A 25,081-nucleotide genomic window follows, 5' to 3' on the forward strand; every position below is an offset into this window, starting at 1 on the left:
GGGTGTGCTTGATGCATGTCGCTTTGGAGATTCTCAAAGTCAGGGGGCGTAGTCAACAGTGCGTACCTCATCTCTGCTGTCACATCCAACCTAGATCGTTATTTGATTTTAATGCAGACGAGTGCACTAAAATCAAGTTTCACACAGATATGAGCTGGTGAAGGGTACCATGAGTTTTATGGTGCTCTCAGGACAAATGGGAACTTGAAACAAATGCAAGATCAAATCATGACGTCAGTGATCTTCAGGTTGGAAAGTTGGAGCTCTAGAAAGAGGCCTGAGTTCTTGAGTTGGAATTTAAAGTTGGATGACCGTTCAAAACTATTTTTCCCAGTCGGCGCAATTTCTTTTCTAGAGTTCCCCGTTGTCTTGAATGCTCTGAAGTCTTGAGATTTCCGAGCTCCCAGTTGTTTTGAACACAACATTAATGCTCACAGGGAGTGTGCAAGGTATTCCCTTTGAGTCAGGAACCAAAACTCCTACGTTGTGATCCGTGACTGCATTCGGATCACATGACCGATCAGCTGTTCAATTTCAATTACCTGCATGTCAACTGAGCCAAGATCACAGTCAAACGGATTGGGAAGTAGGTCCTAAAGTGCTCTTCCAAGCTCAGGAGGTAAGCAGTGCTAACTCGTGTGGGACACTTACAGATGCTGTTTCTCTTAGAAGCATGCATAGCTGAGGGAATGGGGACATGGTTCGCTTTTGAAAGACTCTCTCTCCAATAAGACCTCTTTCTTCTGAATCTACTGATTTGGTCACTCGTCTGTAGATGTGTTTTTAGTTTCTCTGCATGCTTGCGTTCAGTATTCCAAATACAGAATGTCTGTTACATTGCCATGGAGACACATTTTCTTTTCATTACAAGTATATTGTGAATGACAACAATTCCTCTCTCAATGCAAACAATCTTTCCAACACTCTTGATAACCTCCAAGAATATTGTCATGCTCTGATCCCTTATCTCTACATAGTTTTGCAAACAAGCGTGCTTGCAGTGGATGTGGTTTGATGTAGTTTGCAATCTAAGTTACCCGCTGCAATATATCTCAGAGTTGTGTGCTCAGCTCTTTTGCTGCCATTTTCTCTCGGTGTATCATACAATGAGTCTATATAGCAGAGGGAGACACATTCATAACTAGATGCAGAGGCCTGCCTGCTGTCCCGCAATAGATGGGGCCCCATCTATGCAAAAGCCCACCATTCAATTCCATGGAATCTGGTTTTCGTCAATATAGCCACGCAGCTCACTGAACATCCCATGTGTCGTTTCCTGCTCGGGAATCGTGAGACAGATAAATATGTCCTCGTGAATAACATCCCCAACATGAGAACAAAAGCCAATGCATGGGCGTAAAACCAGTGGTGTAAAGTACTTAAGTAAAAGTACTTTAAAGTACTGCTTAAGGTGTTTTTTGGGGGTATCTGTACTTTACTATTTATACTTTTTAATACCTTTACTACATTCCTTCAGAATATTTTGTACTTTTTACTCCATACATTTTCTTTGACTCCTAAAAGTACTCATCCCTACTGCCTCTGATCTGGCGGACGTAACATACATGCTTTGTTGCTGTTGTTGTTGCCATCTGGTTTGCTTAATATAAGGAATATTGAAATGATTGATACTTTTGATACTTAGGTATTTTTATTACTTTCATACTTTTACTCAAGTATAATTGTACTGGGTGACTTTTACTTGAGTCATTTTCTATTGAAGGAACTTTACTTTTACTCAAGTATAATTGTTGTGTACTTTTTCCACCACTAGTAATAACACAAAAATAATTCTGGGCTAATAAGGTAAGAAATAACAAACAAACAAACAAAAAATACTTCAAAGTTGCTTAGGAGCTAGAAGCAGAGCTGCCACATCTGTCGGTGCCAGGTGTTTTTCTCAATTGTCTCTCAACTCTGGTCCACCTCAGATCCATATCAGATCGGAAATATATATATTTTTCTTTTTATGACTGGATCATGTCTGGTTCGGGTGGGAATTTGGAGGGTTCGGATCTCAATCGCGGATCTGAGAAGAACTCTACTTCAGATGTCCAGTCCTGGAGATGGACAGTCCTGGAGTTTACCCTATGTCTCTGAAGATAAACTTTACTCTGGAAACTTTGTGCCCAGGAAGTGACCTACTACAGCTCTGTACCTCAGTAACCAATAAGAACACTACCATACCTCAGTCCCTAGTATCTTTCAGTCCCTTCTCCAGTTACTGCCGTACAGTGGTCCAACCATTTCCTAGGTGCCTTGTATTTATCTCTGAAAATAAAAGTCCTTGTTCGTTTGCTCTTTGGCGTCATCTGGTGAACTCTGATTAAGATAAGAGAAGCTCCTGTCTCTTCATCTCATTTATTGGCAGAAGGCCTAATAATGGATTGTGTTAGGCCAAGAAAATACTGTTCCCTTTACTTACAACCTTCTAGTGTTTTTATATTGTTCACAAAGCTGGCTCCAACTCAGGCTCTGATATGTATGGACCTTGTCAAATAATGCCAATATTAGGTTCCCACAAAGTGTAATTGGGTGTTGGCAGTGATTCCTGGGCAAGGTCACCCATGTGGGCTTTCTGAAACCACAAATACTGTCCTCGCATAATTAAACGCAATCAGCACAGCTTCAGTCCCTAGACCGCTTGGCCTCCTGTCACAGTAGAGTTGTCAGTTTTCTATGAAAATGTGATTGTTCTCCCAAATTGCTTAAATGTTTGCTTACCTTGACAGTAGTACAGTATATAGTCTAGGCCAGAAGACATCGCTATGTGCATATTGTATATTCAATATTTGTAATCTAGTTAATTGAATAGGCTATCTTACCTGGTTTAAATGGCATTGTCACCATGCAACCAGTCAGTGATCCCTACCTCCCTACCTTCGGAAAACACAATGTGTATGAATCTGACACTAGGGCCTATGCTCGGGTAGAACTATTCTTCATGGGCTTCCTGCTATACATCCCCACAACTCCCCTGCTTATGTATTTGAGATTTTGTACACCTGTCGTATGCATATATAGCCACGTGCTCAAGTGGAGTATTTCTAGGATCTGTATAATAGCTCATAATGTATTTATTCATGAATGATGTATTTTCACACTGCACAGACTTCATGTTGTGTCTTGGATTCCGTTGCTGGTCCACTGAAGTCAATAGTTTAGAGTTCATATGTTTTATGGGTTCCCTGTGTATTCAGTTATACTGTGGACAGGTTAATGTATGACATGGTCAAATGGAATCATGGAATTACAGTGTTCTCAGAATCAGTATTGTCGTTCTTAGATTGAAATGTCATGCTTTATAATTTGTCCCCCAAAAAATATTATGAAAAGGTATTGGCCCTCCTAAATTCACATGTACTTTTCTCCGACTGTTATTACAAGTTTCATATGATTCCCCATCAGTAAAGAAAGCTACCTTTGATGACTATCATGTTGTTGTTTGCATTGGTTGAGACCAAATCTATGCCACACAAAACTCACCACCCTCAGCTCAGTGTAACAAAACATTGGGGAATATAATGATAAAGTCCGAGAATCATGGTCTTGTCCGAGGTAACAACGCTTCACATCAACATTTTATCTTGTTTATTCACCGTGTTCACACACATCGTTGGGATTTGCATGTTCACAGCTGGATTCACAGAGCATCCCCACCATCTCTCCTCTGTGTTCTGAAAATATAGCCCTATCTTTCCCAGTTATCGAGTTGAGTGTGTATCAAGGCATTAGTACCCTGGCTGCCTACATTTTCCCTGTAAACACGCACACCTTCGTGCCAAAGCATTAAATTGTGTTGAGAATATGTAGTGTCGACATCTGTACACATGCTTATGTTGGGCAGAGGTTTTTTGTGCTGCAAATATTTTTAAAGGGATAGTTCAATGGATATCCCTTTATCTACTTCCCCAGAGTCAGATTAACTCATGGATTTTTAAGTTTCTGCGTCCAGTATGAAGGAAGTTTTGGGAGCCATTGATAACTAGCGTTTGTGCAATGATTGGACGTCTACAAGTACAGCTAGCATGCTTGCTGTTCACATAGACTTCCACTCATTGTGCTAATGCTAGTAAGCAATTGTGCTAAAGCTAGTAGGCAGCTTCCTTCAAACTGAACGCGGAGACATAACAATAGTATCCACTAGTTCACCTGACTCTGGGGAAATAGATAAAGGGATATCCATTTGAATGTATTGAAATGACTTACATCCTCCAATTTCTTCCTGTTTCATGTTTACAAGTCAATAGCATTAGTATTCAGAATATCATGCTCTCTGGTTTGTTCTACAAGCCCCCCCGCCCCCCCACACACACACACAAATCCAGAACTAATCCTACAATTCCCTGACTGACTAGGTTTGAGGGTTTGTAGCTCGTTTCCCCCATGCCAGCATAATGTAAATGATTTGCTTTATACAACATTTCCACAGGTAGAAAATGCAAAAACACTTTGTTGGAAACTGCAGTGTGAGAGAGAGGGAGGGAAGAGGACAGTGAAAGTGTGAGAGGGATTGTTCAAGCGGTAAAGTGAGGAGACAGAGTGAAGACTGTAACTTGACACCATGAACCATCAGATCCTCCTCTCCACCCTCTCAGGGCTGGGCGTCTCAGGCTCTGCACACTGCTGGATTGCATCCTACCTGGCAGGTCACTCCTACCCGGTGGTCTGGAGAGGATCTGTGTCTGCACCACATTCTCTCACTACTGGTGTCCCCTGGGCTCTGTTATAGGCTCTCTACTTTTTTCTCTTTACACCAAGTCACTGGGCTCCGTTATATCCTCTCTCCTGTCATTGTTATGCGGATGACACTCAACTACTTTACTCTTTCCCCCCTTCTGACACCAAGGTGGCGGAACGCATCTCTGCGTACCTGGCAGACATCTCCACTTGGATGTCTGCCCACAACCTTAAGCTCAACCTCTACAAGACAGAGCTGTTCTTCCTCCCAGAGAAGCACTGTCCACTCCAGCACAGTTGACAACTCCGTGGCAGCGGCGTACGTAGGTGCTAAGCACTTGTCATCTCCCGTCTAGACTACTATAACTCTTTGTTGGCGGTGCTCCTCGCTTATGCCATCAAACCCCTGCAACGTATCAAGGACGCCGCAGCCTGCCTGGTGTTCAACCTTCCCAAGTTCTTCCGTGTCACCCCAACCCTCCGCACACTCCACTAGCACGCTTCCTGTCGAGGCTCGCATCCTCTTCAAGACCCTGGTGCCTACAGATAAGCAAGAAGATCTGCGACTCCCTACCTTCAGTCTAAGGTCAAGCCCTACACCCCAACACGAGTACTTCATTCTGCCACCTCTAATCTATTGGTCCTTCCACCCCTACAGAAGGGCAGCCCCAGATCAGTGTTTGTTGCTTAAGGTCTGTTTGAATAAATTACTTGCCTATCGACGTACATTGACGTTAACATATAATATGTTTTCAGTCTCGTAATTACAATTATTTCTATAAATTCATATTGGGACAAACAATATTTAAAACATACTGTGGGAATACTATACAGCATGACACTCCATTCTATAGATTGGGTAGCCTAATACTATCTCAGCTTCCCTTAGTGGTTGTCTCTCAAAAGTGATACAGGGCCCAGTTCTCACTGCAACCTGTGAGGGCACAATGCTCTCTGCTGCCAATGACTGGAACGAGCTGCAAAAATCTCTGAAGCTGGAGACTCATATCTCCCTCACTAGTTTTAAGCACCAGCTGTCAGAGCAGCTCACAGATCGCTGCACCTGTACATAGCCCATCTGTAAACAGCCCATCTATCTACCTACCTCATCCGCATACAGTATTTATTTATTTATCTTGCTCCTTTGCACACCAGTATCTCTACTTGCACATTCATCTTCTGTACATCTACCATTCCACTGTTTAATTGCTATATTGTAATTACTTTGCCACCATGGCCTATTTATTGCCTTAACTCCCTTTATCTTACCTCATTTGCATTCACTGTATATAGACTTTTTGTTTTCTTTTGTTCTACTGTATTATTGACTATGTTTGTTTTATTCCATGTGTAACTGTGTTTGAATTGATAAAGTTAAAAAGTGACTTTAAAAGTACAATACTGTTTTTATGATAAGTATTGGATGTGATTTTCGATTGCATTTGCATTGATGTCAAAGTAGTTAGAAGGACAATACAGCCCTGAGTACCAGGCCATTAGGACCTGATGGTTGTTAGCAAGTTGGGTACTACCAAAGCATGTCCAGAGTGCATAAAAGGAGTTTACCGTGACTCTGTGGTCACGTGGAATTGTACTGCGGTCATAACTCATGACTGCCGGTGTGGTGGTAATATGGTTACTGCAACAGCCCGACTGGTGTCCATGTCTTACTGTGCTCTACACAGTAGGCTGTGGGCTTAATAAACGTCTAGGAGCAGCTGCGAAGTGGTAGGCCACACAAGCTCACAGAACGGGACCGCTGAGTGCTGAAGCACGTAGTGTGTAAAAATCTTCTGTCCTCGGTTGCAACACTCACTGCTGAGTTGCAAACGGCCTCCGGAAGCAGCGTTAGCACAATAACTGTTATTCGGAAGCTTCGTGAAATGGGTGTCATGGCCGAGCAGCTGCACTCAAGCCTAAGAACACCATGCGCAATGCCAAGCGTCAGCAGGATTTGTGTAAAGTTCGCCGCCATTGGACTCTGGAGCAGCGGAAACGCGTTCTCTGGAGTGATGAATCACACTTCACCATCTGGCTGTCTGAAGGACAAATATGGGTTTGGCAGACACCAGGAGAACACTACCTGCCTGAATGCATAGTGCCAACTGTAAAGTTTGGTGGATGAGGAACAATGGTCTGGGGCTGTTTTCATGGTTTTGGGCTAGGCCCTTTAGTACCAGTGAATGGAAATCTTAACACTACAGCATACAATGACATTCTAGACAGTTCTGTGCTTCCAACTTTGTGGCAACAGTCTGGGGAAGGCCCTTTCCTGTTTCAGCATGACAATGTCCCGGTGCACAAAGCGAGGTCCATACAGCAATGGTTTGTTCAGATCTGTGTGGGAGAACTTGACTGGCATGCACAGAGCCCTGACCTCAACCCCAGCAAACACGCAAACGCTGAGTGCGAGCCAGGCCTAATCGTCCAACATCAGTGCCCAACATCTAGTGGAAAACCTTCCAGAAGAGTGGAGGCTGTTATAGCAGCAAAGGGGGAACCAACTCCATACTAATGTCCATGATTTTGGAATGAGTTATTCGACGAGCAGGTGTCCACATACACTACATGAACAAATGTGTCTTCCCTATGCATTTGTTCCTATCCCTTTTGCTCTCTGCTGATTCGGCAGGGAGCAAAGGAGTGGTGAAAAGGTATTTCCGTAAACAACATGAATAGAGGTTCTGCCTTGAATTCTAAAATGATGCATTAGAAGGGGAGATACAATACTTTCCTTTTTAAAATAATGTTTATTTGATATACACACAGATATACTATATTCAAGGGGACAACACTAAAGCTCTGTGTGAGGGCCAAAGGGCATCAGCTTTTCAGTGCGTGATAAATCCTTTGTTTTTCATTCTGCCTAATACCCCTTTTTTGGTCTGCATTCCATCTACAATAAATTCAGTTGCATAAAACCATGGCAAGTTTGTCTTAGGGATTCTCAAAGCATTTTCTGATGATGAAACATGACAAGTTCAGCTTAGTCTGAGAGAAATTAATTTCTAGAGTTTGGTCAACTTGGATTCTATCTCTAAACCTAGTGGTTCAGCTAGTGTCTTCCGGCATTGCTGGTCAGTGTTACGCAAGAGCCACTAGTTTGGCTGCCATAGAATAATATGTTGTGCAAATGTTCTGATCATTGTTGATGGAGAATAATTTTATTTTGCCAACATGACAATTATCACTATATCAACTTAATTTACACAGTGATGTGTACATTAGGATTAATTTGTGTCGGGTGAAAGCATGTAGACTTGACCTTATGATCGCGATTTAAAATGAACTGTTGGCTTTAATCATTGTATGATATCTAATCATCATGTTCCGATGACTCCCCCACCTGCAGGCAAACCTTATGATAAATATATAATTATATAATATAATATTATAAAAGGTATGATCACTTTGTTTAAGCAGTCATCATAAGCTGTAGTACATGTTTTCTACAGATTCAGTTGAAAATCAAGTGCCATTTCATTTCCATACCCAACGTGTCTCACCGAAACAGTGCAACTCTCAGCAGCTCTGAAGATGACCCAGTGTTCTTTAGTAGAAGAGGCTTCAAACATTGTTCTACACAGTTACGCCCACCACTTATGGTTGAGAAGGACCAGGATGAATTTGGAGCTGCTCTGGTCTGCCCTTGCAATGTTCTCGTAATCTTTATCAAGAGGGTGGAGTTTGGCTGGAGTGTTGGACAAATCTCCATTAAAGGGTCTCTTACATCCTGGAATAGGCCAATGTTTTACCTGAACGCTCTTTTCCACGTGGCCACTTTTTCCAGTAGTGCGTCATCACACAATGCAACATTTTAGTTTGAAATAAAATTCCTTGAGTATAATTGATTAAGCCATAGTTATGAAACATCTCTGTGAAATATATTTGGATTTAATGTTGACTCTGAACTGTGACAGTTAATCGATTAAAATGTCTCTTTTAAATTGCCAATATTCCAAATCAAAGAGCATACTGTAACAGAACCTATAGCAAGTGAGGTTGGAAATGTACACATTTTTGGTCCTGCTTTATTTGAAGTGCATCTTACGAAGGCTTCATAAAACCTTCTTATAGGCTTCATAAGCACTACATAGATGTTTCACAAATCATCTATAACTGCATATAATACTCTAAAATGCTTTATAAGGCCTTCATAAGATACACTTCCAATAAAGCGGGACCACATTTTTTTAAAGAACCTTCAGAATCTCCTTTAGATAAGATAGCCTCTTCAGTTTTCCAGATACGCAAGCTAGCTTCTTCGAAACGTTAAACTCCAGATAGAAAGCAACACGTTTGGCACCATTTGCAACCATCTCGTCAACCTATTTAACATCAACATGTCCCACAAATAGTGTTTCCTGTTTGTCACCTCACTCGAATATTGATTTCAAAAGAAACTCTGTCCATCAACTCTCTCCCATCGGTGAACGAGGGCAATGGGCATTTTTGATTTTGTTAATTGGGTCTTTGTTTTCCTTGTGTAAAGATTGGGAACGTGAATGTACCGTCAAGGATCAAAGAGAGAACTCCTCCCGAGGGATTGTCAGAAATAGATTGTGAATTAATTTGCTCTCATTCAGTATTTTCCCTAAAACAAAATGTTCGCCCCACACCCCTGTCCCGTGAATGACTTAATAGCTTAATTGTATTCAATCACTCAAACGTCATTGAAAAGGGGTTATTTTTTATCTCTCAATTGTGATAAGAACAGACCCCAAAAGAGGGCAAATGTATTTTTTGAGGATGTTGGTTATTTTCTCTATAGATTTTGATAAGACACTTTTCACAGTTCTTTTTTATTTCTCAATTGTTTTTGACACTTTATTTCTGTAAAAATGGCAGGTTGACAGATTGGTTAGTCAGGTGATTTGTTGATAAATGGATAACATGACTTGCCTGACTCCTGTCAAACTCAAGTAAGACTCCTGTCATGTGGGCTCATGATCTTTTAAGTGAGATTAAAGTCAGTCTTATGGATGTCTAACTTATCAATGTTTTCGATGCATCACTGTTTGCATTGTGAGCAGGCACCATGGCAAATGTCTACTCTCAGGTGTCTTTGAAAAACACACACAATCAATGTTTGTGGCCCACTTAAGCACATGCTTTGCAAAAAGGCAATTCAAGTCACATGAATATGGACTCATAAAAACACTAATGGGGTGTAAAGGGGTATTTCACCACTCTTAAATTAATTCATCTCACACACCATGCAAAAAAATACAACTTTTTAACATTATGTAGTTAAAGGTAAGAAAAAATACGAAATTTCAGTGATTCTGAAAAACAGTAACCACTTTTCACCCAGGGGGAGGTTGTTTGCCCACTCTTTATGTAGTTGTGACACTCGTTTTTGATAATGACTGATTTAAATTAAGACCCAGCATAAGTGGTTGTGGAGATTGAACCCACAACCACCTGGGCTGTAATATGTGAGGAATGTTGCTACTCAGATACACCATTTTTTAATTCTTAATTGTTACTTTGTTGATCGTAGTTATTCAGCACCTGTTTCTCTAGAGATTATTTGGTGAGAAGGTGACCTGGCATACTGACCTGGCACACTGAATTGTCTCACTGCTCATTCCAAACATGGTATTTAAGCTGCTGAGGATTTAGGAAGTGCTGGTTAGTTCCCGATTCTCTCCCTTTCTGTGACACACAAAACTCTCGCTCTCACTCCCTCTCTCACTCGGAGCTATTCACTTCTCTCTCACACTCCTGGGCACACGCACACTTACATTTATGGTTGTGGTCCCTCAGAGACGCACATTTTCTCTTTCACTCCACAGCTTGCACGCACGCACACACACTTCTGCAATATCTGCCTCTTCCTGCCCTTTCTCTCACACACACGACAGAGCCTCCTTCCTGCTGACAGATGGATGGGGTCTAATAGCATAATTAAGTACCCGCACTGGAGGTTCCTGTTTACTGCTCGGTTGCTAAGCAGTGACATCAGCTGGTCCCTCCTCCTTCCTCACTAAGACCTCCCTCCCTTACACACACACACACACACAGCTGCAGATAAGGGGTAGAGGTAGAGGGAGAGAGGGATGTAGAGAGAGAGGGAGCACGGTAGAGAGTGCAGGCAGGCAGACCGACAGCATGGTTAGAGCTTGCAGGGTGGACCAGCCACGGCTCTCCATGTAGCCCAGAGCAGCGCAGGCTAGAAGGGGGGAGTCCGAGGCGCCACCAGGACCTACTCATCTCACTCACAGCCAGGAGCTCTCTCTCCACTGGGGCTACAGGCTTTTTCTTTAGAGATAGACTTCAGAGGAACAACTTAAAAAGAGAAAAAACATTCCATAAAATTTTTGTCTGGCTGGCTTTGGTGCTATTAGTTTACTTTTCGAGAAGCCTTTTTTTTGTGTTTTGGGAGGTACCTGTGGAATTGTTATTGTTTTGACTGGGTCTTGACTGGGCTGGGTGGGAGCTCCAAGGGATCGCATGCATGACACAACGCAAAGGCGAGAAGACCACCATCAGCATCCAGGAGCACATGGCCATTGATGTGTGCCCTGGCCCCATCCAGCCCATCAAGCAGATCTCTGACTACTTCCCCCGCTATCCGCGGGGTCTCCCCCCCACAGTACCCCCCGTCCTCATCCGGGCCAGCTCGCTGCGCTCGTCCTCGGCCAGCCACAACTCTGGGGATGACCCGGCATGCTCCCACACCGATGACGACCCAGGCCGGGCCTTTGGCGGCGCTGCCGCCGCCCTGTCACACGCAGCGACCGGCAAGAAGGAGGAGGAGCCGGACATGGAAGGCTATGACTCTGACGACTCAAGTGAGTGGAGACAATTTCTCTCTCGTTTTTGTCCTTCTTCCTTCGTTCCTTTCTTCAATGTCTGGTTGCTGAGTAACCGTCAGGTGTGGCTGAGTCTTTTTTTTACCTCTTCCTTCTCTCCCCATCTCTCCTCCTTTTCCTTCTATAGTACCTGTGTTTGCCGAGGGCCGGTGTGTCTGTGCGTCTTCCTCTCTGTGGCGTAGCTAACTCTCTGACTGTTGAGAGCCAACTGTTGCTGCTGCAGAAAGGCTGTTGCTTCCCTTTCCTGCTTGCAACATTACACTCATACACTCCTACACTATAGACTCCCGTTGTACCATAAGGACAGGTTTTTTTGTGATGTGATGATTAAAGGCTCGGCTCATATCCCAGTTTTGTGCCGAGGCTTCTCAGCTGGGTGATTCATGCCTTCTCTGACTAGCTTTAAATTAGCAGGCGGGATATATGCAGTGGGCTCCGGTCGGATTTGTGGGCGTGCTGTTGAGTCTCGGCAAGAGGGCTGTTTACATCCACACGCGAGCAGCCGGCCAAACAGCGAGGCTGGCAGGCTCCTGTTGTGTGTGTCTGTGTGCGTCTGCATGTGACACGTATGAGTTATTAGTATATGTGTGTGCACCAGTCAAGCCACCAGTCAAGCCACTGTTGTCACCGGCCAAGGCAATGCACCTTATTTGACAAGTACATTTCTTTATTTCTTCTGTCTTACAGTGAGTGGTTGTCGTGGCACCTACTGCTGGCATGCTCTAATAGCAAAACCCTTATAAGAGCACTGATCACCATTGACAATGTTAAACAGAAGCTTTCCTGTTGATGACTGTGCAGGGTGATGTGTAAGTGTCACCTAAGCATGTCACTCTTACAGCATTTCTCCAGATCAGTTTTAATTTTCTTCCAATTTCTCTCCAATGGGTGCCAATGGGCCTTTTCGACACTATAGTGAATACAGGTTAGTGTAACAGCAGGGCAGTTCACTAAAGGTTTAATCCATGCAAAGTGAAGTGCTCTGTTGGAACGCAGAGGTCTTAGGGCCTATCCTATAATCCTGCACCGGATTGGGGGATGGAATGGCAACGCCACGGAGTGGGTGGACTAGACCAGTTTTGACAGATGTTGAACTATGCCCTTGCGGATAGCGCAAGGCTCTCTTATGGAGAGGAGACAGGAACATGAAGTTGCACTCAACTTGAAGTAGCCCTGATTTGACGTGGAATTAAGCCCTTCTTCAACTGTTATATAATGGCTTACATTGTCAAGGACAAAATATTTTGTACATTTACAGTATGGCGAAAACAACTAGGGCTAGTTGTGTTTATAAGTGTAATAGTGAGTGTAGGTTCGATACAGACTGTAAAGCAATGCCAGGTCCACGTACAATTGTTTGACAATGGACTAGATAGGCAACCAGTAGTATTGGTATGGTATGTGGTATTCCCGGCTGAGACCATATGCTTTAGTCTGTTGCTGTCATTTGGAACCATTAGATCTGTCTTGGACAGAATGGTAGAAACCTATCAGTGCTCCATTATGGCCAACAGTTGGATAGAGGTTATAAGCTATTGCTAATATTATATACCTCATCTGCTGCTGTACGAACTCAGAACAATTAGAATCTGACTGTCTTGGAAAGAATGGAGAAATGTATTAGCCTGTGTTACTACTTCACCCCGAGTGCACTGGGCCAGAACACTTGTGTTGAAGCAGACGTTTTCTAGCCACAATCCTCCTGGGCACCGTTTCACTGAGGAAGCATAAGGAAGCACACATTAGCAACATGAAGGAGCAAATTAATTGTAATCAAGCTGTGTGTTGTGTGATATGTGCAGTACAAATAGGGTAATTAGAAAGACACATTTGCAGCAAGATGTGATGGGCAAAGAAACCCACAATGAAGGACTCATACGAGACGTCTTACAACAAACTCGACCACCTCGGATAATCAAGGTAGGAGGTAGTTGAAATGCAGCAAGTGTGTTTCTTTTGGCAAGATGTTGCCCTTGATGCTTTCTCACTTCAATATTTAACTAATGTCTCACCACCTTGACATACTGCAAAAAAAGAAACGTCCTCTCACTGTCAACTGGGTTTATTGTGTAAATATTTTATGAACATAAGATTCTACAACTGATACATAAACTGAATAAGTTCCTCAGACATGTGACTAACATAAATGGAATAATGTGTCCCTGAACAAAGGAGGGGTCAAAATCAAAAGTAACAGACAGTCTTTGGTGTGGCCACCAGCTGCATTAAGTACTGCAGTGCATCTCCTCCTCATGGACTGCACCAGATTTGCCAGTTCTTGCTGTGAGATGTTACCCCACTCTTCCACCAAGGCACCTGCAAGTTCCCGGGCATTTCTGGGGAGAAGGGCCCTAGCCCTCACCCTCCAGTCCATCAGGTCGCAGACGTGCTCAATGGGATTGAGATCCGGGCTCTTCGCTGGCCATGGTGGAACTCTGACATTCCTGTCTTGCTGGAAATTATGCACAGAATGAGCAGTATGGCTGGTGGCATTGTCATGCTGGATGGTCATGTCAGGATGAGCCTGCAAGAAGAGTACCACATGAGGGAGGAGGATGTCTTCCCTGTAACGCACAGCGTTGAGATTGCCTGCAATGACAACAAGCTCAGTCTGATGATGCTGTGACACACAACCCCAGACAATGACGGACCCTCCACCTCCAAATCGATCCCGCCCCAGAGTAAAGGCCTCAGTGTAACGCTCATTCCTTTGACGATAAACGCGAATCCAACCATCACCCCTGGTGAGACGAACCGCGACTCGTCAGTAAAGAGCACTTTTTGCCAGTCCTGTCTGGTCCAGCGATGGTGGGTTCGTGCCCATAGGCAACGTTGTTGCCGGTGATGTCTGGTGAGGACCTGCCTTACAACAGGCCTACAAGCCCTCAGTCCAGCCTCTCTCAGCCTATTGCGGACAGTCTGAGCACTGTCCGTTCCTGGTGTTACTCGGGCAGTTGTTGCCATCCTGTACCTGTCCCGCAGGTGTGGTGTTCGGATGTAACGATCAGCTATCCGCCCTGTCTCCCTGTAGCGGTGTCTTAGGCGTCTCACAGTATGGACATTGCAATTTATTACCTTGGCCACATCTGCAGTCCTCATGCCTCCATGCAGCATGCCTAAGGCACGTTCACACAGATGAGCAGGGACCCTGGGAATCTTTCTTTGATGTTTTTCAAAGTCATTAGAAAGGCCTCTTTAGTGTCCAAAGTTTTCATAACTGTGACTTAACAGTTAACAATTACTTAATTGCCTTCCGTCTGTAAGTTGTTAGTGTCTTCACGACCGTTCCACAGGTGCATGTTTATTAATTGTTTATGGTTCATTGAACAAGCATGGAAACAGGGTTTAAACCATTTACAATGAAGATCTGTGAAGTTATTTGGATTTTTACTAATTATCTTTGAAAGACAGGGTCCTGAAAAAGGGACTTTTCTTTTTTTGCTGAGTTTATTATTGGTCAAATTTGATTTGAACAACCAACATCAAATTGGAAAGCCAAGGTAACAAACAGTCAACTGCAGTCATGCACTGACTATTGTCTATAATTAAAGTCCTCCGCAATGCTGTCTAAATCTTATATTGAGTCATCATCTGGCATGTGTGATGTCACCAACCTATTGGTACACACATGCACCCACAATCTCACACCCACCTTGCACCATACAGAATCACCAAGCCATTAAGGGAGAGGAATGGCTTCCGGAATTGATTCTTATTTCTCAGAATCGAGGCAAAGATGAACGAAGCAAAGTACAGAGAGATCCTTGATGAAAACCTGCTCCAGAGCGCTCAGGACCTCAATCTTGGGTGAAGGTTTACCTTCCAAAAGGACAATGACCCTATGCACACAGCCAAGACAAAGCAGGAGTGGTTTTGGGACTCTCTGAATGCCCTTGCCCAGCCCAGACTTGAACCTGATTGAACATCTCTGGAGAGACTTGAAAATAGCTATATATAATATGCTAAATGCCAGTCGTGTTTGACAAATATAATGTACAATCATTAATATTAATGTCTAAAGGCTTGATTTTGTCAACATACTCGAGGCACTATTTGTTCAGATAGGAGACAAAAGACCAGTGCCTGATGCTCGCTGCGACATCACCCACCTTAACATTTGAGCGAAGGCATTGAGCATTTTGATACCATAAGTTTTGTTTTTTTTTCAAACCTGGACATTTAAAAAAATATATACATTTGGCATTATTTCGAAGTAGTCTAGTCAAATAAAGACCATAGGAATGATTTTCCTTTCTGTCACATCACACCTTTAGCATTTTGTAGTGTGCTTTTGAGTACATTTTTCCCCGCTAATTGCATTTTGGAAAATGTGCAGCCTACTGCTGTGTGCATTGATGCGCTTATAATGTGAAGAATGTGAAGAAATAATAGTTTGTCAACATTAAGTTAAACGTAGATGATTATTTTTTACATTTAGCAGATGCTCTTATCCAGAGCGACTTACAGGAACAATTAAGGTTAAGTGCCTTGCTCAAGTGCACGTCAGCAGATTTTTCTCCTTGTCAGCTCAGGGATTCGAACCAGCTCCCTTACTGGCCCAACGCTCTTAAACATTTTGCTACTTGCATCAGCCTCATTGCTTTTTCATTTTCTTTTCATGTACAATAGTTCTATGAATTTGGGATCTATCCTCCCACAACTTTCAACTTTCTGTCCCAAAGTCTGTTAGGCAGATATTCCTCGCACAGAACGACAAGCTGACCAATAGAATATGTCAACTGTTATACTATGGGGGATAGGCAAGTGCTCTTGCTTTTGGTTAATCATCTATTTGGCTGAAGAAAAGTACGTCTGGACGGTTCTTCTAACATCTTCAATGTGCACCCCAGAATTGACGCGCGCTGTTCTATCCTCGATGTCTCTTTCTTCACTTGTATTTTGGATCTGCCAGGCCTGTGATAAGGAGGCGACCAGAGCCATGTGTGTGAAAGATGCTTAAGCACGGCGATTGGCCGCAGGGAGAAGGCAATTATAATTATTATATTCAGCCCAACGACTACTTTGGCCGCAAGGCATGGATTATTTAGTAATAGTAAGTAATAGTAAAGTAATAGTAAGGCAACATATATTATCATAAATTTACACGGTGAATTATTTCAGTAAATAAACTTTTAAATTAACTATTTTCTCTAATGTGGACAGTTTGTTACTACTGTACCTTAACAGGTTGCATTTTCACCCCATGAAACCACCTTTTTACCCCAGATTGCTGATTTTAGTATAAAGGTTTACAGTCCTCACGATGACATAAGATTGATTGCTTAGAATAGATCAATATATTTGGTATATTTGGTTTTGTACCATTGATTTTGTTATGAGCCGGCATCAGTATGACTCTATAAAAGTCGCAAGCCACACACCAATATACGGATTTGACAGTCAAACTAACACTTAAGTAACATCCAATCTTTGTCCCTGTTAATATCCTATGCCATGTTGGTATTTGTTGAAGTTAACTTATAGAAAAAGTAGTTTGTTCCCTTTTACATGATGGCAGCCTTCCGAAATCAACATCCGACATTCTAAATTATAGATAAAAGCCTTCTACAAGTTCTCATCTAACAACCATGTGTAGGTTATTCCAAATTTCCGTGTTGGCTTTGAATAGTGATAGTTTAAACAGCGCTACACCCAAATGTTTGCCCCCCCCTACTATTTATTTCAGCGGAAGTGATTAACAAAAATGTGTTGCATTACACTTACCAATTTGGCTGTCTTCCGGAAATTGATGTACACATTTTTCCCAGATTCCGTGTCTTTTCTGAGCATTGTAAATGTTTTTACAGCACGTACAACCTTAGATCTCCCTTCGTGCGTAATTGATTTCAACATGATCATTTATGATTGACGTAAACTCACTCACTTTTGTACATTGCATTTTGTTCATTGTCCGTACAATGGACCTTATTTTAATGCCCCAAAAACCGCAATACTTCCAGATCAACTCTAATGTCAATACCATTGTAAAGCACAATTTCTCCCCTTTCCAACAGAATCAATGACATGACCCCCACGCTGCCCGTTTCGGCATGATTCAACAAGGCAATGAGCTCCATCGGGTCTTTAAAAAAATGGCGGGTGGGGAAGCGAAACAAATGCATGATAGTGAGAAGGAGAGTTGTTGTGTGGGAAAATTGCTTTTTTTCACTCGATCTGTCTCACTTATCACCTTATCGCCTCTAAAATGTAAATTAAACACTATAAAGAGTTTGTATAATGTGTCATTACATACCTATTTTAATGTTTGTGTCGAATTTGAATCGGGTTTTTAGGGCGGTGCTAAAGTGATCTTAGAAGTAAACAGCGGGCTTTGAGAATGATGATCGCATGCAATGATGACGCAAAAAAGACTTGCTTATTGTTATAGCCAGAATAGAAGTAGATCAACATACAGATGTAGACTGAACTGTTCATCTAAGAATAGATGTAAAAAAGTAATAAATTCAAGGAAAACCCATAGACTAGGATTTGCTTAGACCTGTGTCTTATATCTCTCTGGCATGGGAAGAGGGGTTTAAGTGTCTGCCGCTTGTTTGTGACTTCAGCACTGCAATCCATCCTAAATTTGGCTGATGCATCTCGGGAGACTCAATCTAATATGTGTGTTGTCTCCCCCCTGATGGTGGCAACCTTCTCCCCAGGCACCCAATCATCCAGGGAGATCTCTCTCTTGTACTCTATCCCTCCCCCTCGATCTATCTTCACTACATACAGTGGGGCACAAAAGTATTTGGTCAGCCACCAATTGTGCAAGTTCTCCCACTTAAAAAGATGAGAGGCCTGTAATTTTCATCATAGGTACACTTCAACTATGACAGACAGAATTTGAAAAACAAAATCCAGAAAATCACATTGTAGGATTTTTAATGAATTTATTTGCAAATTATGGCTGCAAATTATCAATGCTACTACTGTTGTGTCATCTGAAAACTTGATGATTGAGTTGGAGGCGTTCGTGGCCATGCAGTCACGTGTGAACAGGGAGAACAGGAGGGGACTGAGCATGCACTATTGTGGGGCCACAGTGTTGAGGATCAGCGAGGTGGAGGTGTTGTTTTCTACCTTCACCACCTGGGGTTGGCCAGTCAGGATGTCCAGGACCCAGTTGCACAGGTCAGGGTTCAGACCCAGGGCCTCAAGCTTAATGATGAGCTTGGAGGGTACTAAGGTGTTGAATGCTGAGCTATAGTCAATGAACAGCATTCTTACATAAGTATTTCTCTTGTCCAGGTGAGATAGGGTAGTGTGCAGTGCGATGGCTATTGAATTGTCTGTGGATCTATTGGGGCAGTAAACAAATTGAAGTGGGTCTAGGGTATCAGGTAAGGTAGAGGTCATATGATCTTTGACTAGTCTCTCAAAGCCCTTCAAGATGACTATTGCTACAGGGCAATAGTCATTTAGTTCAGTTACCTTTTCTTTCTTGGGTACAGGAACAATGGTGGCCATCTTGAAGCATGTGGGGACAGCAGACTGGGATAGGGAGAGATTGAATATGTCCGTAAACACTCCAGCCAGCTGGTCTGTGCTCTGAGGACCCGGCTAGGGATGCCGTCTGGGCCAGCAGCCTTGTGGAGGTTAACATGCTTAAAATGTCTTACTCACGTCGGCCACGGAGAAGGAGAGGGTGCACATGGAGGGAAGATATGATGGAGGTAGGGCAAGGATGAGATGGAGATGTGGAATGGATAGAGAGGGTGAGATGGATATAAAGAGCAATAGGTGGAAGATGGAGAGATATGGAAGAAGGGAGAGAGATGATAAGGAGGGAAAGATAAAGATAGGATTAGAAAACATAGGGACTCGAGAGCAGAAAAAGGAGACAGCAGGAGAAATGGAGATAAAGAAAGGATGGAGGACAGAATAAAAGGAGATACAAAATAAGGTAGTAAGGATGGGAGAGCAAGGGAAGGAGAGAGCAAGGGTGAGAAAGCAAGAGACAGTGATGGACAGAAAGGGGAAGGATGGCATGGCAAAATGGCAAAATCTCATTCGCTTTGCCAAAACCATTTAAGTTCTTATCCAAGCTTCTTCAGAATTTAGCCCTGCCTTCATATGCACTCAGTCTTTTCAAGCAATGTAGTAGTATGTACAAAGAACATGTCTCTTCCCGGGCCCAGTACAATAGGGCAGTGGTTCCCAAACTGTGGGTTGGGAGCCACTTGTGGTTTACGACAGAGTTCCAGGTGGGGTGCAGGATTACATTTTTTGTGATTTTGTGATTTTTATACATTTTCGGCATGGAAAAACACTTTCAGTGTAAACTAAAACCAAATAGAATGTGTATAGAAAAGATAATGAAGCAATATCTTTTTATAATAGCCTCGAATCTTCGAGAACTTCAGAGACAATCAGTCCCCAATTGTTTTTTTGTGTAGCAACACAGCATAGGCCATGTCAAAATGAGTAGAATTGCAGGACATTTGTTCAAATCTGCATCATTTTCCCTCTACCCCATGGAAAAATGTATAGAATTGCAGAAACATTTTACTTTAAACGGCAACATTTTATTTCAGCTCCATGACAAAATGTGTAGTATTGCTGGAAATTAGCTATAAAAGGACAAAATATTCTCTCCACGGCCAAGATTTTATTATTTTAACTTATTCTTTAGTCTGTGTATGTTTTTTCACTGCATGTTTTTCGCGACTGAAAATACATCAATTGGTGAGTCACGAAGCAAAACATTTTGGGAAACCCTGCTACAGGCAGCAGTCTCAGGTGAGAGATTAATTTGAGCAGCCAGGGACATACAGTAAAATCCTATTAGGACTCTAATCTCCCAGCTGTCATCTGATAATGACTGACTGAGGAGTTCAGTGTTCTCCTACCATGGTCACCCTCTGGCTAACAATAACTAGCCAGAGTCCAGACTAACCACATTACGGGGCTATTATTTGTTTACTCTGTCCATGGAGTTCATGTATTTGTTTATGAGCACTTCCTGTGCAACGTTTTACTAGCAACGGATACTAGCAAGTCTTTTTACCTCCCTCCGCCACAATGGCCATTGAAACGCCGCTCCCCCCCACAAAATGGACCCATTTGCCTATCTGGGGTGTCGGCAGTGGGGCCCCGGATATTTTAGTTTTGTGTTTGCGTTTCTGTGTTTACATGGACGTGTTGGCTAGTGTTTTGAGTGCTTTGTTTGTTCACGGCGTGCAAGTGTGCCACAGCTCCATCGGTCCAGTTTGTAAAATGCCAATGTCCACATTCACACACCACAGTGGGAGACGAGTGTTTATGTGACACAAGTGAAGAGCAGATGTTGATGCAGTTTACTGCACACTAAGAATTGGTGCAATCGATATTATGAGTTTTAGCCATGACAAGACTATGGGACATGTTCTGTGTTGCACTTCAATTTTTTAGTATCCATGGTAACTGAGAAAATGCTCTTTATGGATGCGTATTATTTATTCTCTTGCTCGTTGATATCATATATTTTTTAAATATTATTTATATCTACTTCTTTGCATCTAACCTTTTTAATGCTGCATATTAATAGTTTTAATTGAACCTTTATTTAACGAGGCAACACAGTTAAGGACAAATTCTTATTTACACTGACGGCCTACCGGGCAACAGTGGGTTTAACTGCCTTGTTCAGGGGCAGAATGACAGATTTGTATCTTGTCAGCTCAGGGATTCGATCCAGCAACCTTTTGGTTACTGGCCAAACGCTTTAACCACTAGGCTACCTGCCCCACAAGATAAATGAATTAATAAAAGTTAGGAAGCTACTATTTGTTCCAGTAAAAAAAAACAATAAAAACAATCTTGTACAATACATTGACTTTTGCTATTTTAGAGCACCAAACTGAAAACACTTGATAGGCAGGGAGAAAGTTGTGCATTTTGAGAACAACGCCAGGGATGGTGGAGCCAACCAGGCTCTTTTGCGAGTAGCCATATTTAGACAATCTCTCAGGAAGTTTCGTACGAATATTCCTACTTTTCTTGCTCTTTGGAAAGTAATAAATGTGTCACATGATCTGTCACATGATCTCAGTGTATATATACACCTGTTCTGAAAGGCCCCAGAGTCAGCAACACCACTAAGCAAGGGGCACCACCAATCAAGCAGCACTATGAAGACCAAGGAGCTCTCCAAACAGGTCAGGGACAAAGTTGTAGAGAAGTACAGATCAGGGTTGGGTTATGAAAAAATATCAGAAACTTTGAACATCCCACAGAGCACCATTAAATAAATAAATAAAAAATGGAAAGAATATGGCACCACAACAAACCTGCCAAGAGAGGGCCGCCCACCAAAACTCACGGACCAGGCGTGGAGGGCATTAATCAGAGACCCAAGATATCCCTGAATCAAATCAAATCAAATTTATTTATATAGCCCTTCGTACATCAGCTGATATCTCAAAGTGCTGTACAGAAACCCAGCCTAAAACACCAAACAGCAAGCAATGCAGGTGTAGAAGCACGGTGGCTAGGAAAAACTCCCTAGAAAGGCCAAAACCTAGGAAGAAACCTAGAGAGGAACCAGGCTATGTGGGGTGGCCAGTCCTCTTCTGGCTGTGCCCTGAAGGAGCTGCAAAACTCCAACCCCGCTCTGGAGCATCTGTCCAGTCCATAGGACCAGTTTAAGCCGTACACTCCACAGAGCTGGGCTTTACGGAAGAGTGGCCAGAAATAAATAAGCAAACATGTTTGGTGTTCACCAAAAGGCATGCAGCAGACTCCCCAAACATATGAAGAAGGTACTCTGGTCAGATGAGACTAAAATTGAACTTTTGGTGCAAACCCAACACAAAATAGAAAAAATCCCAAGGGGGGTGAATACTTGTTCAAGGCACTGTAGGTCCACCCACTTGGCAGCCAGGCCCAACCTAGGAAGGTGTTCTTAAGTGTACACTCAGTGTATAGGGCGAAAGTAGAGCACCATATAGTGTTCCAATTGGGCCATTTTCCTGTATTGACTTGAACAATGAGAAAGTAGGAAAAAGGCACATTGAAAGACAGTGGATCATATGAAATTCTCAATCATTTCCCATCAGCTGTGCAAATGTATTCATCTTATTTATCCTCCAAACACCATCCCCACAGTGAAGCATGGTGGTGGCGGCATCATATGGTGGGGATGTTTTTCATCGGCAAAACTGGTCAGAATTTAAGGATTTATGGATGGAGCTAAATACTGGGAAATTCTTGAGGGAAACCTGTTTCAGTCTTCCAGAGATTTGAGACTTCCAGCAGGACAACGGCCCTAAGCATACTGCTAAAGCAACGCTCGAGTGGTTAATTAAGGGGAAGCATTTAAATGTTTTGGAATGGCCTAGTCAAAGCCCAGACCTCAATCCAATGGAGAATCTGTGGTATGACTTAAAGATGGCTGTACATTAGGGGAACCCATCCAACTTGAAGGAGCTGGAGTAATTTTGCCTTGAAGAATGGGCAAACATCCCAGTGACTAGATGTGCCAAGCTTATAGAGACATACCCCAAGAGACTTGCAGCTGTAATTGCTGCTAAAGGTGGCTCTACAAAGTATTGACTTTTGGGGGTGTGAATAGTTATGCACGCTCAAGTTTTCTGTTTTTTTGTCTTATTATTTTTTTTTCACAATAAAAAAATATTTTGCTACTTCAAAGTGGTAGGGATGTTGTGTAAATCAAGTGATACAAATCCCCCCAAAATCTATTTTAATTCCAGGTTGTAAGGCAATAAAATAGTAAAAATGCCAAGGGGGTGAATACTTTCGCAAATCCTTGTAGGCCACTTTCAGTAGCTCAGACCCATAAATGGTGCTCAGTGTGCTCTATGGAGTTAAAGCACCTGGATTCACATTCACGGTACCTCACACATTTTCCCTCGCTGCTCTTCCAAATTTATTTTCAATCATAAATTGTAACGTCCTGTCAAATCCTATTGATCACATCCTTTTACATCAAGACAACAAACATGAACTGTCTGCTCGTTCATCAGGGCTGCATGTCGCAGAAAATCTTCCTCAATGCAAAATTATAAATGCGATTTAATGTTGTGACCTGAAACACTGGGTCATGATACATTATGTATCTACTGTATTTTTCTCTGCCCTCAGCTCCCCTACTTCCTGCAGCACACACCCTCCCTCTTCATTTCCAATCCTCATCATCACAGCACTCGTAAACCCTAATCCCTCTAACATGCTGACTAGAAGTGGCAAGCGCGTGTGTCCGCCGTCATGCGCATGTTGATTTTTGTCAATCCACACCAAAAGCAATCAGGACACGCAGGGTGAAGTATCAAAATGAACTCTGAACCAACTATATTCATTTTGGGGCAGGTCGAAACACATGAAACATTCAAGGACATTTAGCTATCTAGCTTGCAGTTGTAAGCTAATTTGTCTTGGAATATAAACAGTGTTATTTGACCTGAAATGCCTTTTTTTTTACTGGATCTTTGTTGAATTTTGAGTCACACAAAATCGTGTGTCTCTACACTGACAATCCACAGATAAAAGGGGAAACCTAGTTTGTTTCTAGTATTCTCTCCTTCAGCTTCTGTGGACTTTATATGGCGGTTGGCAACAACTTTAACGTGCCGCTACCAACTGGACTGGAGCGTGGACCTCAGTTCATCTTTCAATCACCCACATGGGTATATGCTCCTAAAGACCAATGAGGAGATGGGAGAGGTGGGACTTGCAGTGCATCATGCGTCAAAAAAATAGAAGTTCTGTTTTAGCGCCTGGCTACACCGATGTTCGTTGATGCGCGCAAACAGTTTGGATGAAATTATTGAATAACACGTGTGTGTGTACATTTATTTTGCAGTGCTCGCGCACACAACACGGTGTGGTCAGCTTGTTACAGTTGTGATCTGAGGTTGGATGGTTGGTACTAAAAACACTCTTTTCAGAGAGGCACGGTGTGCTGTGATGTGGGCTGCGTCTCCCGCTGCGGAAGGATCAGTCCCACTCCACTGTATCTGTGTCTGATTACGGTTATCAGGTATTAGGGATAGTCACCTGCCACACTCAAGGGCCTCTCCCTCAAGTGTTACCCAGCATGTGGGGCTGAACCATAGAATTACATTCAGTAGTACAGTATAGACAAGACCGGAACCCCTTAGAAGTCTCATGTGGCCCAACAGTATTGGGATGCAAGTGGATGTTGCTTTGTGTGTGCATGATGCATAGAACACCGGAACATATTGTGGTAGGCTACAACACTGCAAATGAACCCAATAAGTATGACTGTCATTACCATTATCCTAAAGGGACTTACAGACCACATGGTAGGCGTTCTTACAATGTAAAAGCTTTGAGAATCACCCCGGAGTGTCAAAATCAAATCAAATTGTATTCGTCACATGCGCCGAATACAACAGGTGTAGACCTTACAGTGAAATGCTTACTTAAGAGCCCCTAACCAACAATGCAGTTTTAAGGAAAATAAGAAATTAAAAAATATATATGTATGGTAACTATGCGAACATCACTAGCAAAATGCAAAGACAAATCTATGTGATGAAAGTGTGCGTGAGAGGTGACATTGTTTGAAATAAATATATATTCAAAGTCACTGAGTCATCACCATCTAGTTCACTGAATTG

General features: G+C 42.6%; 1 protein-coding gene across 2 annotated transcripts in view; it reads left to right on the forward strand.

Annotated features, from left to right (window-relative positions):
* The window catches only part of LOC135548870 (double C2-like domain-containing protein beta), a 287,108-nt gene that overhangs the window by 146,954 nt on the left and 115,073 nt on the right, over positions 1–25,081 (forward strand). Inside the window, exon 9 of one of the 2 annotated variants that reach the window (XM_064978920.1) lies at positions 11,280–11,477. The exons of the other annotated variant lie outside the window; for it this stretch is intronic. Within the exon in view, the coding sequence (XP_064834992.1) occupies positions 11,280–11,477 (198 nt within the window). The remainder of the gene's footprint in view (positions 1–11,279; positions 11,478–25,081) is intronic. 2 annotated transcript variants of the gene reach the window in all.

The sequence above is a fragment of the Oncorhynchus masou genome, chromosome 11 (assembly GCF_036934945.1).
Source record: "Oncorhynchus masou masou isolate Uvic2021 chromosome 11, UVic_Omas_1.1, whole genome shotgun sequence".
Taxonomy (NCBI): Eukaryota; Metazoa; Chordata; class Actinopteri; order Salmoniformes; family Salmonidae; genus Oncorhynchus; species Oncorhynchus masou.